This window comes from Crotalus tigris, unplaced genomic scaffold (genome assembly GCF_016545835.1).
Source record: "Crotalus tigris isolate CLP2741 ecotype Arizona unplaced genomic scaffold, ASM1654583v1 scf7180000017753.6788120, whole genome shotgun sequence".
Classification (NCBI taxonomy): Eukaryota; Metazoa; Chordata; class Lepidosauria; order Squamata; family Viperidae; genus Crotalus; species Crotalus tigris.
In genome coordinates, this window is record NW_024096615.1 from 3,979,144 (window position 1) to 3,995,000 (window position 15,857).

Consider the following 15,857-nt stretch of genomic DNA (forward strand, 5'->3'; position numbering starts at 1 on the left):
TTTGTTGCATTACGTTCTTGATTAAATTATCTTTCCATTGATATATAATTTTATGGTACTCCTCCCCCCAAAACTGGTGTTATTAACCACCAAACCTCAAAAATACACTTTTCCCAAAAGGTTTCCACGATTTTGGCCACTACTGTATATCTTCTGAGCCTTGCTGATTCTCAACGCTGATTTTCTTTGCAGCTTGGCTGCTTCTCATATCCGGCCCTTTCATTAAAAGAATTTAATGAGTGTATCTATGGAAATTGGGTGGGTATTGATCTTTGGATATGGACATGTCTTGCTCTTGATTTCAAACTGTAGTTTTTGACATCTGTCTATTGAGCTTGGTAAAACGGGGCCTTTTCGTTCTCATCCTCCATTGTTCTGCTTTGCTGCATTTGTGACGTGAGGTTAGCTTCCGTCAGCATCCATGCTATCTGTTTCATGGTACATTCAAGCCACAACAGCCTCTTATTTGTATAACTCATCCCAGGATTAATGTAAAGTTATTTATTTCTAGTTTTCAGAACTGTCTCTCGGGTTATTTGAAGGCAAAGTCTGTTTCGGAATGAAAGCAAGGAGCAAAACTCATTGTAATGCACAAACCTCTTTAAGCAAGCAGCACAAGAGAGAGAAATTGTAGCGCATAATGTGCTGACTTAAAGAAGGGAATTTAAACAACAACAATAATAACAAAAACGGGGAAAGCTGGTCAATTCTACTGTATAACAGTGGGACTTATTTCAAACAAACCTTGCCACAGGCGCCTTGAACAGACAGATTTTAATGATGGACCAAGTCAGATGAAACTTAGAAGCTGGCTTCTCTTGAATTTATTTATTTTATTTATTAAAATTTATAAACCGCCCCACTCCCGCAGGACTCCGGGCGGCTAACAATAAAAACACAATATAACTTAACAAGACAAACAATACAGTAACATTCATCCAGGGGTCAGATTTTATAAACCCCAGGCCTGCCGGAAAAGCCAGGTCTTAAGCAGCTTGCGGAAAACCAACAGGGTGGGAGCGGTCCTAATCTCCGGGGGGAGCTGATTCCAAGACGTGGGTGCCATCACAGAGAAAGCCCTCCCCCGCGGCCCCGCCAAATAGCACTGTTTGGCCGATGGGACCTGAAGGAGGCCCAGCCTGTGGGAACTAACCGGACGAAGGGAACTATGAGGTAATAGGCGGTCTTGCAAATAGCCTGGCCCTGAGCCATATAGAGCTTTAAAGGTAATAACCAACACCTTGAATTGGACCCGGAGACCAATAGCCAACCAGTGCAGCTCACGGAGGATAGATGTAACATGGGTGTACCGAGGAACACCCACTATCACTCACGTGGCTGCATTCTGGACCACTGTAGTCTCCGAATACTTTTCAAGGGTAGCCCCATGTAGAGCGCGTTGCAGTAGTCCAGGCGTGAGGTGACAAGGGCATGAGTGACTGTAAGGAGAGCCTCCTGGTCCAGGTAGGGTCGCAACTGGTGCAAAAGACGAACTTGTGCAAAGGTCCTCCCAGCCACAGCCGTCAAATGATGTTCCAATTTCAGCTGTGGATCAAGGAGGACACCCAAGTTGCGAATGACCTTGTCTCGGTTGGAAACTAAGGAAGGATAGGTCAGGTTAGTAGGTGGAATGCAGAACCTCACAGAAGATTTATCATCTGTGATTGGGAAATTAAAAAAAAAAATCCCAAGCAGAAGCAGGTTAAATCCGTTTTGTGTTATTCTGAAGGACGAGGGGGGACATGACAGCAAAGTTCCAACATCTCAGGGGCTGCCCCAAAGAAGAGGGAGTCAAGCTATCCTCCAAAGCACCTGAAGGCAGGACAAGAAGCAACGGATGGGAACTCATCAAGGAGAAAAGCAACCTAGAACTAAGGAGAAACTTCCTGGCAGTGAGGATAATTAACCAGTGGAACAACCTGCCCCCAGAAGCAGTAAATGCTCCAACACTGGAAGTTTTTAAGAAGAGACTGGACAGCCATTTATCCAGAATAGTATCAGGCACAAAATCAACTGGGTGGCTTGGGCCAGCCACTATCTCTCAACCCTAGGAGGGAGGCAATGGCAAACCATTTCTGAAAAAAAAAACCTTGCCCCCCCAAAAAACCTACAGAGATTTGTCCAGGCAAGTTTCCAGAAGTCAAAAACAGAAAAGGATGGAGGGAAGGAAGAAAAGAAAGAAAGAGAAAGAAAGAAAGAAAGAGAAAGAAAGAAAGAAAGAAAGAAAGAAAGAAAGAAAGAAAGAAAAAAGAAAGAAAGAAAGAAAGAAAGAAAGAAAGAATATAGTGGCAAGGTTCTTACTTTGTTCTGAAGTTCTATTGAGAAAGAGTTTAAAGGGCTTAATTGCAATACTGTATGGTAGAGGTATCAAAAAAAAAAAACCTTTAAGGGAAATGTGAATCAATGGTTCTTGCTATATTTCAAGAGGCTTTTTCACGGGCCTGTCCAAGTCCATCATCCTGTAAGATCTAAAACTAGCAAAGCAGGAATAAACACAGCGCAGACCAGCCAGACTGGGTACAGAGTGAGGAAGGATATTTTGCAATTATGACCATTGTTAGCGGCCATCTCATTGGTTGGCTTCATTGAGTTTAAAAATACTTTAAAAGACACTGGAGAGTGTTAAGAGTCGAGACCTTTTTGGGAGCGGCTTCACACTCCCAGAACGAGTTTTGGGAAGAAGAAGCCACCTCTGTTTAAACAAGCCTCCAAGCTATTCCCAAGACTTTTCTAACTTTCTTCTAGTTGGGGACTTCTGGTTAGACCCATCCTGGTTCCTTTGATGGATTGGCTGCTGTCACCAAAAGCAGCTTGAAAGTGATCTTAAAGGAGCGAAATATCTCAACACTTGACCTAATGATCAATGCGTGAATAATGAATAATCATAAACCTTTGGTCTACAGATAGTAGACTGAATACTTGGAAGCTGTCGCATTGGCAAGAGTACAGCGTGAGTTCCGTTTCAGAGTTGCTTAAGATAAGGGCCAAGATTGTGCACCCACCTCCCTTTCATGTGTAGGAAGCCAACAAGGCATTTGAATTTTGCTTCAACATGGGAGTGGAACAGTATTTTCCTGCCATTTCTTAAGTCAGCTGCTTTACTTATGGGGCATCAGCTAATCAGAGTAAAGCTGGAAGGGACCTTGGAGGTCTTCTAGTCCAGCCCCCTGCTCAAAGCAGGAGATCCTATACCATCTCACACAAGTGACTGTCTAGCCTCTTTTTAAAAATCTCCTGTGATGAAGCACCCACAAATTCTGGAGGCAACTTCTGTTCCACTGGTTAATTGTCCTCACTGTTAGGAAGTTTCTCCTTAATTCCAGGTTGCTTCTCTCCTTGATTAGTTTCTGTCCATTGTTTCTTGTCCTGCCCTCTGGTGCTTTGGAAAATAAACTGACCCCCTCCTTCTTGTGGCAGCCTCTCAAATACTGGAAGACTGCTATCCTGTCACTCCTATTTCTTCTTTTCTCTAAACTGGCCAAACCCAAATCCTGCAACCGTTCTTCGTATGTTTTAGTCTCCAGGCCTTTAAGCATCTTAGTTGCTCTTCTTTGCACTTTTTCCAAAGTCTCAACCTTCTTTTTTGCTGAACATACTGTATAGAACATGTTGTAACACCAACTTTATCTCTTGATCTTCCATCATCTGTTGACGTTGCTAGTTCTGCTGGGAATGGAGGTCTCAACCATACCTTGTGTAATGGGTCCACCTCTAGTTGTGTTACAGGGAAATAAAGCCATACACACTGGGCTTACTTCTGAGTAGACGTGCCTAGGATTGCATAGGAAACCCTCTTGATTAGCTTCTGATCCATACTTTTCAAGATGAAGCGTATAGCTAAATGTCTATGGAGATTCTCTTCTCATCCAGGTCCTAGGTTGTCCCAAAGGTTCTCCTTCAAAAGGCAACTGGACTTTGTGTTTCCTTGAAGACTTTGCCCTTCTCACCCAAGAAGCTTCTTTAGTTCCTGAAGAAGAACCGAGGAATCTTCTTGTGATGAGAAGTGAAAAACTTTCAACGAAGAACAAAGTCCAGTTGCCTTTTGAAGAAGCACCATTGGGACAAAATGTAGATACATTTTATGCATCCAAGCTTCACATGAAAGCTGGGACATGACCGTTGAAGTAAAGACAAGGATAGAGAAAGCCCGAACAGCATTCTTCAAAATGAAAAAGGTCTTCTGCAGTCACGACATAAGCCTAAGACTGAAAACCAGGCTTGTCAGATGCTATATATTTTCTATCCTGCTCTATGGAGTAGAGAGCTGGTCTCTGACAGAAGGCCACCCGAAGAGACTAGAAAAGTGGTTGTCAACCTGTGGGTCGGGACCCCATTTGGGGTCGAACGACCATTTCACGGGGGTCGCCAAACAAGGCTGTCCGCTATTTCCCCCCCCCCTTTTCTTTGGCCACGCCCCTGGCACCCAGTGATGTATAAGTGGTTAGGGGTCACCACAACATGGGGAACTGTATTATGGGGTCGCGGCATTAGAAAGGTTGAGAACCACTGGACTAGAAGAATTTGAAATGTGGATTTACAGGTGGCTGTTATGTATAAGCTGGGCTGACAAGATCAGAAATGAGGAGGTGATAAGCTGCCTGGGAAAGCCAAGGAAAATCATCAAAACAATTAAAAAACGAAAATTAGAATATTTCGGACACGTGATGCGACACCCAGAAAAATATGGCATACTCCATTTAATTCTCCAGGGAAAGATGGAAGGCAAACGAGGTCCAGGCAGAAAAAGAACATCGTGGCTTCAAAATCTAAGGGGCTGGCTTGGACAAAACTCAGCAGCCCTTTTTCGTGCGGCTGCTGATAAAAACAGGATCGCCAACATCTGATAATGGATATGGCACAACGAGAAGAAGAAGCTTCAGTGGTTAGAAAAATGAGGTGAATAGCTGACATAATGACCAGAGTCTCTTTATTTGTGTAAGAGATCATATCTCCTTTGAGTCAAGCTCTACTCAAGTTCATGGACATATCCTTGTGGTCTTCTTGGCCAGGATAGACATTAGCTTTCTATCACGATGTTTGTTCCAGCTTCCCGGTAGCTGAATACTGATCAGATGTGACCCAGCTTACCTTGATTAACTTAGACAGGCAAAGCTCTCTTGCCTCAGTTTTATATTTATTGCAAGCAAATTCTAGGAAGCATACTGTCAACCTTCAAAGCGGTAGTCGTGTATCTTTTTTTTTTTTGCTTTTGGTTATAGGTTGACCCACATATCTGAGGGTTTAACGTCAGAGAAGAGCACACAGTGAGCTCGACAAACACATCAGTTAGGGCAAATTGTTTTCCCTCGGGTGACTCTTTAACGTTTGTTCTACTGTACTTGGTTTGGGGAATATCAAATAGGGACACTCTAAAAGCTGCTGGCTTAAAGTCAGGTTAAACACCCCTCTTCCACCGAGGTTTCACAGGTGAATTTCAACAGAAATGTCAATAGTTTCCTCCCACCCACCCCCCTTGCCTAATCTGATTTCATTTGGTTCCCTGTGGGGGCAAACAAATGTGCTTTGTTGACACCAGCCTATTGGTAGAGCTGAACCTTCTCTCATAGGGAATGAGATGGATAAACTGTTCTTTCTGATTTGCTTTCCATGATATTTCTCATAAAATTCTATTCTATATTCCATATTACATTCCATATTCTATTCTATTCTATTCTATTCTATTCTATTCTATTCTATTCTATTCTATTCTGTTCTGTTCTATTCTATTCTATTCTATTCTATTCTATTCTATTCCATTCCATTCCATTCCATTCCATTCCATTCCACTCCACTCCACTCCACTCCACTCCACTCCACTCCACTCTACTCTACTCTACTCTATTCTATTTCATTCCATATTCTACTCTACTCTACTCTACTCTACTCTACTCTACTCTACTCTACTCTACTCTACTCTACTCTACTCTACTCTACTCTACTCTACTCTATTTCATTCCATATTCTACTCTACTCTACTCTACTCTACTCTACTCTACTCTACTCTACTCTATTCTATTCTATTCTACTCAATTCGATTTTACTCTACTCTACTCTACTCTATTTCATTCCATAGTCTACTCTACTCTACTCTACTCTACTCTACTCTACTCTACTCTATTCTATTTTATTCTATTCTATTCTACTCGATTCGATTCTACTCTACTCTACTCTACTCTACTCTACTCTACTCTATTTCATTCCATATTCTACTCTACTCTACTCTACTCTACTCTACTCTACTCTACTCTACTCTACTCTACTCTACTCTACTCTACTCTACTCTACTCTATTCTATTCTATTCTATTCTATTCTATTCTATTCTATAGATTTGGAAGCTGAAACCCATGTTTCTGTGAGGCTCCCAGAAGGGGCAAGGCAAAGTGATGCCCATGACTTGTAGTAATCCTGGTAACCTAATTCATTAACTAACTAATCCCATTTAAGGTTCCTTTCCTGGTACTGCTGAGTGCCAGAATATCAGTGAGTAGGGGGTACCACCTTCTTGTCTAGGACTGATCACCCCAAAAAACCAAGCAGGATTGAGCTTGGATGGAGACCACCAGAGAATCTCAGGTTAGTCAGTCGGGCTAGGAAGCAGAAGAAGCAACCCAAAAGAAGGCAATGGCAAGATATGTCTGCATTGTTGCCAAGAAAAAAATAGCATGGCAATGTTTCATGAAGTCACCAGCAGCTGAGCTGAGTTCAAGGAGACTTGATTGTTTTGCAATAGTTGAGCTCTAGGAACAGCAGTGTCCAGGGCATTACGTTGGCAGTTAGCAGAATCCAGTAACTTTTATCTCAATGATGAAAGCTTCAGCTGTTGCATCCTTACACAACAGCATACTGTTCGAAGTACAAAATGAGACCAGTTATTCTCTTATCCCTTGACAAGGCTATTTCACCTACTCATGGAGATCACCACTGTAGAATAACAGTGGGAAAGGAACCTTGGAGGTCATCTAGTCCAACCCCCTGCCAAAGCAGGAGATCCTATACCATGTCATTCAAATAGTTGTCCAATCTCTTCTTAAAAACCTCCGGTGATGGAGCACCCACAACTTCTGGAGGCAGGTGGTTCCACTGGTTAATTGTCCTCACTGTCGGGAAGTTTCTCCTTAGTTCTAGGTTGCTTCTCTCCTTGATTAGTTTCCATCCGTTGCTTCTTGTCCAGCTTTCTGGTCCTTTGGAAAATAAGTTGACCCCTCCCTCCTCTTCTTTTGGCAACCTTTTCAATATTGGAACACTGCTATCATTTTTATTTTATTTTTTTAAATCATTTTTATCTTTGAACAGCTTACATCCTATTTTATGATGTAGCTTCTGTATCATCAACATTTACAGACCAAACAGTTGCAGGGGCTCACAGGGCCCTAGACCAGATCCTCAAAGTATATATTCATAGTGATTGTGTGGCAATTAAGGAGAGACTGAAGATAGGCAAACATTTTTTTTCAAAGCTGAAAAGAGAGAAGTTAGAGCTGTGACTCTTATCACCCCTGATGGCTCTAGTGAAATAGATCATGGAAATGATGACGACGACAATGATGATGATGATGACAATGATGAATTTCCAGCAGATCACCTTCCTTTGCATCTATTAAATTACTCATTCCTTTTCTTTTCATAGATACACAACTTCCTTCACTTCACTTCACTCCCCTCCTCTCTCCTCTCCTCCCCTCCCTCTCCTCTCCTCTTCTTCTTCCCTCCTCTCCCTCCTTCCTCCTCTCCTCTGCTCTCCTCTTCTCCTCTCCTCTCCTTCCTCTCTCTCCCCTCCCCTCTCCTCTCCTCCTTCCCTCCTCTCCCTCCCTCCTCCTCTCCTCTCTTCCTCCCCTCTCCCTCCCCTCCCCTCCCCTCCCCCTCCTCTTCTCCTTCCCTCCTCTCCCTCCCTCCTCCTCCTCTCCTCTCCTCTCCCCTCCCATGCCTCTCCTCTCCATCCTTTCCCCTCTCCTTTCTCTCTCCTCTCCCCCCCTTCTCCTTCACTCCCCTCCTCTCTCCTCTCCTCCCCTCCCTCTCCTCTCCTCTTCTTCTTCCCTCCTCTCCCTCCTTCCTCCTCTCCTCTGCTCTCCTCTTCTCCTCTCCTCTCCTTCCTCTCTCTCCCCTCCCCTCTCCTCTCCTCCTTCCCTCCTCTCCCTCCCTCCTCCTCTCCTCTCTTCCTCCCCTCTCCCTCCCCTCCCCTCCCCTCTCCCCTCCTCTTCTCCTTCCCTCCTCTCCCTCCCTCCTCCTCCTCTCCTCTCCTCTCCTCCCATGTCCCCTCTCCTTTCTCCTCTCCTCTCCCCCAGGTCCCCTCTCCTCTCTCCCCCTTCTCCTCTCCTCCCCTTCCTCTCCTCTCCTCTCCTCTCCTCTCTCTTTCCCCCCCCATCAAAAGGTCATCAAGCAAAATCTATCTAGGTTTAGTATTCACGTAGAAAGCAGCCCATGCAATATGTGCTCCAAGCCTTTTACCAAACCCCGTTACCTTCATCTGTTGGCTTAGATCAATGCCTGAATACAGTGGGCCACTTGTTAACAGAGAGATGGCCGGAGTCACCAGCAGCAAAAATCAAACACCCTTAGCAACGGTCAAGTTTTAATCCTTTGAAATGGCATCAAACAAACCCAAATGCTTTGTTTCTGCACCAGCAGAAGGAAGAACCACTCATCTGAACCACCCTGTGGAGGCCAGCAAGTTCAAGAGGGGTATATTTGAAAACTACTTGCCAGGGGCTTGTTTTGATACAGAGGTGGTTTTTTTTTTCTTTGATCCTAAAACTAGATGTGAATGGAATATGTTGAGATTCCATCTTTACTTTCCAAATGGTAGAATTAAGCTCAGATGCTGATCTACCTTGATTCTGAGCTGTTGATTATTTTTAAAAAAACAGCAGCTAAGTGATACAGAATGGATGATCAAGAGGTCTTCTCCACGAAAAAGCCAGAATTAGACTGAAAAGAGAAATTTAAACTTGTACAATGGATTTAAAAGCAATTTTTGATGTATGGTTTGTTTTAAGGATGATGATTTAGAGTTAGAAGCAAGAAAAAATATAAACACACATATATATATGAGGGTGATTTTTAGAAAAAAGATATTTTAAATAGATCAAGAATACTTTTTGGAATAACAGATTTATTTTGAGGAAAATTATGTATTGGAATTTAAAAAAATGTTGATTTTTTTTTAGATTGGGATGGTTTTAATAATTAATGGAGTGTTTTAACTTAGATGATTTTTTGTGTACAATAACATAGATGTGATAAGGTATGACAATCAATTGGATGAAATTTGAAGTTTCTGTAATGAATTGAAGTGAATTAACATTATTTTTAAAATTAAGATAGCTATTGTGTAATGAAAGAAGAAATAAATGAGATTGGTGATAAAAGGAGGGATGAGATAAATTAAGAACTAGAACAGTGGTTCTCAACCTTTTTAATGCCGCGACCCCCAATCAGTCGTAAGTCGAGGACTACTCAACCGGTCGTAAGTCGAGGACTACTCAACTGGTGCAGCACCGTTTGCAGAATGGGACTTTTGGTGGGCTCAGCAGGGCAGAGACAACCTGGACAATTCTATTGGCTTTTGAAAGCCAATAGAATTAGACTCTATTCAAGAGAGTCTATTCTATTGGCTTTCAAAAGCCAATAGAATAAAAGGGAGTAGCACAGCTAAGGAAAAGGGGAAAAAATGGCGGACTGCGTTGTTTGGCGACCCCCGTGAAATGGTCGTTCGACCCCAAATGGGGTCCCGTCTCACAGGTTGAGAACCACTGAACTAGAATATATCTGGAAGGGATACCTGAATTGATAACCTGTTGAGTTAAAGTGAAATTTGATTTTGGTAATTGTAAACTGATAAAGTTTTAAAACAGGTTTAATAGTAATAGAAATTTAATTTAGAAATGGAATATTGTAAACGTATTATGTTATTTGAGGGAAATAGAGAGGAGACAGTGAATGTATTGAGTTGAGTTGTTTATTTATGTTTTTACTTTGGACTGTCTGATTACCCAAACACCACGGTGTGTCCTGAGTACTTTTTTTTAAATTAAAAAAAACAACAATAAAATATTTTCAAAAAAAAAAAAAAGAGGTCTTCTCCACAAATCACTCTTTTTTGCAGTTTACTGGGACAAAAAGAGTTCCAATTTTTTTTGCGGGCTTCTCTTTTCTAATATTCAAGTCTCTTCTCTTTCAGACAAAATATGTGACCAGATCAGTGATGCAGTCCTTGACGCCCACTTGAAGCAAGACCCAGATGCCAAAGTTGCTTGTGGTAAGAGGTGGATTCTTCTCCTCATCAACACAAACATTCCACATTTAATGGCCATCCGAACATCTGACGGTAGTACCACAAATTGGGGGACAAGTGCTGGATTGCTATTTCCAAACTATATTTATTTATTTATTTATTTATTTATGAGACTTATATACTGTTTTAAGTGCGAGCACTCTCTAAGTGGTGTACACCAGTAAGCAATGTATATATATATATATATATATATATATATATTTACATTGCCCCCAACAATCTGGGTCCTCATTTTACCTACCCCAGAAGGATGGAAGGCTGAGTCAATCTTGAGCCAGTGAGATTTGAACCGCTGACCTGCTGAACACAATCAGCTAAAGTGGCCTGCAGTACTGCACCCTAACTGCTGCGCCACCTCGGCTCATATCCCAGATTTCATTCAGTTGGGGAAGGTTTGAGGTTGACCAACACACTCTCTCGCTGTAACGCAACCTAATTTTTGTTTTGGAGGCAAACACAACAGACAAGTGGGTGGGTTACAGCAGAGCAGAGCGGTGTGGTGGCCTAGTGGTGAAGACACTCGCCTCCCACTCGAATGGTTTCAGAGTTTAATCTCAACGTAGCAGCAGATGTTTCTCTCCCAGGGCACAAAGAAAGAAAATGTCTGCTGTGAACTCTGCATAGGTGTCAGGAAGGGAATCCAGCCAGTAAATGCTCAGCTCCATCCAGTTGTCCTGACTTTGTCTGGAATTAAGGGATTACGGGGTCATAAAAAGAGAGTTATAGTATCAGTTAAGCTCACTCCTACTGCTTCGGTGACTCCATCCAGCCACCTCATTCTCTGTCGTCCCCTTCTTCTATTGCCCTCCATCTTTCCCAGCATTAGGCTCTTCTCCATTGAATCCTTCCTTCTCATTAGGTGGCCAAAGTACTTGAGTTTCAACTTCAGGATCTGGCCTTCTAAAGAGCAGTCAAGGTTGACTCTACTCTAGGACTGACCTCCAGACAAGGGAGCTGAGCCACTTTGAGCTGTTTCCTTGAAGACAAATCCAAACACTGAGGGCCTGTATTGAATTGTTTCCTCCTCCCTATACAAGCACTTTGTTTTCTTTAACTTTCAGAGACAGTCTGCAAAACGGGAATGGTTCTTCTCTGTGGAGAGATCACCTCCAGAGCTGTGGTGGACTATCAGCAGATTGTCCGAGACACAATTATGAACATCGGCTACGACGATTCAGCTAAAGGTTGGTGGAACACTCAAAGAGCTCTGCTTTAAGCAGCTCATCCCTGTGAAGAAAATGAAATCTGACTCTATCTTGGTTGGCTTAGCTATGATGCTCAAGAGATTGATGCAACATTGGTTGAGCAACGCTCAGGTTTTTAACAAGCAAAAGGTCTCCAACTCTTTGCATAAGGAGATTAAAGCTATTTATGGGCTGGTCAAGGGTTATCTCAAGGTTGGGTCATCCCTCACACACCAACTGCTTCATCACATTCTTGCTATTTGTTCTTGACTTGACCAACTGGCTTTTGGATTTCTAGCCATTAATGACGTCAAAGCTGTTTATGGAGGCTTCAGGGAGAGCGTCGGGATCCTCCTTAACTTGTTGGAGTTGTTTCTCTATGATTAATGGAATTTTATTCCGGCAGGCTTTGACTACAAGACCTGTAACGTCCTTGTGGCTTTGGAGCAACAGTCCCCTGATATTGCCCAGGGGGTTCACCTACACAGGAACGAAGAAGACGTTGGTGCTGGAGACCAGGTAAGATCTGAGCCGAAGTGGCGCAGCAGTTAGAGTGCAGTACTGCAGGCCACTTTAGCTGACTGTGTTCAGCAGGTCAGCGGTTCAAATCTCACCGGCTCAAGGTTGACTCAGCCTTCCATCCTTCCGGGGTAGGTAAAATGAGGACCCAGATTGTTGGGGGCAATGTAAATATATATATATACATTGCTTACTGGTGTACGCCGCTTAAAGAGTGCTTGCACTTAAAAGCGGTATATAAGTCTCATAAATAAATAAATCTGCCCCATTACCCAAAGGCATAAAATAGATGCTTTCTCGGTTGCGGATTCAGAATTCAAATGAGCACCTTGGGTTTGAAATGCAGAGCGACGTTCTCAGGGATCAACTTCAGGAATGTAAAAAAGCAATTATTCCAGGGGTCAAATCTCTTCCTTGTTGGCAAATCTGAGGCAAGGGTCAGGCATGCAGGAACTGATGGCTGACGTATTAACACAGTTACATATTTATGCCTGCAATTTGCTTTTCTTGCTCAAGCCCTCTCTGTAATATTCCTCCTAGATCTGTCAACCAAAGTTATCTTAGTGTAAAGACAAAGTATTCGTTGACCTACGTTTGACTCCTGCTGACTTTATAAATAAACTTAATAAATAAGTAGAGAGGTTGGCCTGCTTTATTTAGAATAGGATAAGTCTACTCTTGCTGTTTACTTTTTACTTCCCAGTTCAACCTACAGCCTGGGATCTCCCAAGTGTTGACTCCAAGTATATCTGACCCCACTTAGCTTTTTCCAAGGCTACCTCCGTAGAATAGAATAACAGAGCTGGAAGGGTCCTTGGAGGTCTTCTAGTCCAACCCCCTGCTCAAGCAGGAGATCCTGCGCCATTTTATACAAATGGCTGTCCAATCTCTCTTGAAAACCTCCAGTGATGGAGCACCTATAACTTTTGAAGGCTTCCACTGGTCAGCTTCCGGTGGTGGATTGTTCTCATCTTTAGAAAATTTCTCCTTAGTTCTAGGTTGCTTCTCTCCTTGATTAGTTTCCATCCGTTGCTTCTTGTGCTGCCTTCAGGCACTTTGGAGAATACCTTGACTCCCTCTTCTTTGGGGCAGCCCCCGAGATACTGGAATACTGCTATCATGTCACCCCTTGTCCTTTTTGTTCAACTTGACCTACTCAGTTCTTGCAACCATTCTTTGTATGTTTTAGCCTCCAGTGCCGTAATCATCTTTGTTGTTCCATCCATTCCATCTCTCCATCTCTCTCTCTCTCTCTCTCTCTCTCTTCTATATTATATCTATCTATCTATCTATCTATCTATCTATCTATCTATCTATCTATCTATCTATCTATCTACCCACCCACCCACCCACCTACCTATGTACCTACCTACCTATCTATCATCTATCTATCTATCTATCTATCTATCTATCTATCTATCTATCTATCTATCTATCTATCTATCTATCTATCTACCCACCCACCCACCCACCTACCTATGTACCTACCTATCTATCTATCTATCTATCTATCTATCTATCTATCTATCTATCTATCTATCTATCTATCTATTTATCTTGTCATGCCTTCTGGTGTTTTGAAGAATAGGTTGACCTTCTCTTCTTTGTGTCAGCCCTTCAAATATTGGAAGACTGCCATCATGTCCCCCCTAATCCTTCTTTTCACTAGACATACCTAATGACCAGTGAGATTACTGTGCTGCTATCTCATCGATCATCCATCCAAAGCTCTGAAGATTTCAAACCATCTTGACAGAAAGTGACTGTGTCAAAAACCACAAGCTATCATTCTGGGAAAGAGAGAAAGAGTAGCCAGGAATTGCAGTGTGTTAATGAATGGGAAAAGATGAATATGATACTATAATGCCAAAAAAAAAAAAAAAAAGAATCTTATGGACCATTGGTTGAGGTTTTCCTTTGCAATACTGCATCCAGTTTTGGTCGCCCCAATGTAAGAAAGACATTGAGACTCTAGAAAGAGTGCAGGAAAGAGCCACAAAGATGATCAGGGGACTGGAGGCTAAAACATATAAAGAACAGTTGCTGGAATTGGGTATGTCTTATCCTAGAGAAGGACTAGGGGTGACGTGATAGCAGTCTTCCAATATCTCAGGGATTGCCACAAAGAAGAGCAGGTCAACCTATTCTCCAAAGCACCTGAAGGCAGGACAAGAAGCAACAGATTAATCAAGGAGAGAAGCAACCTGGAACTAAGGAGAAATTTCCTGACTGTTGGAACAATTAACCAGTGGAACAACTTGCATCCAGAAGTTGTGAATGCTCCAACACTGGAAGTCTTTAAGAAGAGACTGGACGATTTGTCTGAAATGGTATAGAGTTTCTTGCCTGAGTAGGGGGTTGGACTACAAGACCTCCAAGGTCCCTTCCAACTTTGTTATTCTATTCTATTCTATTCTATTCTATTCTATTCTATTCTATTCTATTCTATTCTATTCTATTCTATACTATACTATACTATACTATACTATACTATACTATACTATACTATACTATTTTCTTTTTTGGTTTTCCTTTAATAAACCAGCAAAGTACTAAGAATTGTCCAATCTTTCTTCCATGCAGGGCCTGATGTTTGGCTACGCAACTGATGAAACAGAAGAATGCATGCCACTAACCATTATCCTTGCCCACAAGCTGAATGCCAAAATGGCCGAGCTGAGACGCAATGGAGTCCTCCCTTGGCTTCGACCAGACTCCAAAACCCAGGTAAGTTTGGATCAAGCCCAATGCCTCATTCTCTAGCTTAGTGGTTCTCAGCTTGTGGGTCGGGACCCCATTTGGGGTCAAATGACCATTTCACGGCGGTTGCCAGACAACGCAGTCCGCCATTTTTTTCCCCCTTTTCCTTAGCTGTGCTACTCCCTTTTATTCTATTGGCTTTTGAAAGCCAATAGAATAGACTCTTTTGAATAGAGTCTAATTCTATTGGCTTTCCAAAGCCAATAGCAATTGTCCAGGCTGTCTCTGCCCTACTGAGCCCGCCAAAAGTCCCATTCTGCAAACGGTGCTACATCAGTTGAGTAGTCCTTGACTTACGACCGGTTGAGTAGTCCTCGACTTACGACCGGTTGGGGGTCACGGCATTAAAAAGGTTGAGAACCACTGCTCTAGAGGCTTAGAGCCAATCTGTGTGGCAAAACTAGAGATCAAGATTGTATGAGGTAAGGTTGAGGAAAACAGAGGAGAAGACCAAGGACACAGAAGATGGATTGGATCAAAGAGATGATCTTGGAAGAGGTGCGAGTTATTCTTCAAGACAGGTCAGGGGACTGGCTTTGGTCTATAACAGGTTGGAGGTCATCTAGTCCAACCCCCTGCTCAGGCAGGAAACCCTATACCATTTCAGAGAAATGGCTGTCCAATCTCTTCTTAAACCTCCAGTGATGGAGCATCCACAACCTCTGGAGGCAGGTTGTTCCACTGGTTAATTGTTCTCACTGTCAGGAAGTTTCTCCGTAGTTCTAGGTTGATTCTCTCCTTGATTGGTTTCCATCCATTGCTTCTTGTCCTGCCTTCAGGGGCTTTGGAGAATAGCTTGACTCCCTCTTCTTTGGGGCATCCCTTGAGATATTGGAACACTGCTATGAGGTCACCCCTTGTCCTTCTTTTTGTTCAACTTGACCTACTCAGTTCTTGCAACCATTCTTTGTATGTTTTAGCCTCCAGTCCCGTAATCATCTTTGTTGTTCTTTTCTGCACTTTTTCCAGACTCTCAACATCTTTTTTATATTGTAGTGACCAAAACTGTATGCAATATTCCAAGTGAGGTCTTACCAAGTGGTACTAAAACGATCTTGATTCTATCCCTCTGTTGATGCATTAAAATCTCTCTCTCTACTAA

The 15,857-nt window shown here is 42.6% G+C and overlaps 1 protein-coding gene across 2 annotated transcripts in view; it reads left to right on the forward strand.

Annotated features, from left to right (window-relative positions):
• Nucleotides 1-15,857, forward strand: part of LOC120306813 (S-adenosylmethionine synthase) — a 38,226-nt gene that overhangs the window by 13,024 nt on the left and 9,345 nt on the right. For both annotated transcript variants that reach the window (XM_039340726.1, XM_039340725.1), the window contains exons 2-5: nt 10,179-10,256; nt 11,354-11,476; nt 11,883-11,995; nt 14,579-14,722. In XM_039340726.1, the coding sequence (XP_039196660.1) occupies nt 11,374-11,476; nt 11,883-11,995; nt 14,579-14,722 (360 nt within the window). In that variant the 5' untranslated portion in view covers nt 10,179-10,256; nt 11,354-11,373. The remainder of the gene's footprint in view (nt 1-10,178; nt 10,257-11,353; nt 11,477-11,882; nt 11,996-14,578; nt 14,723-15,857) is intronic.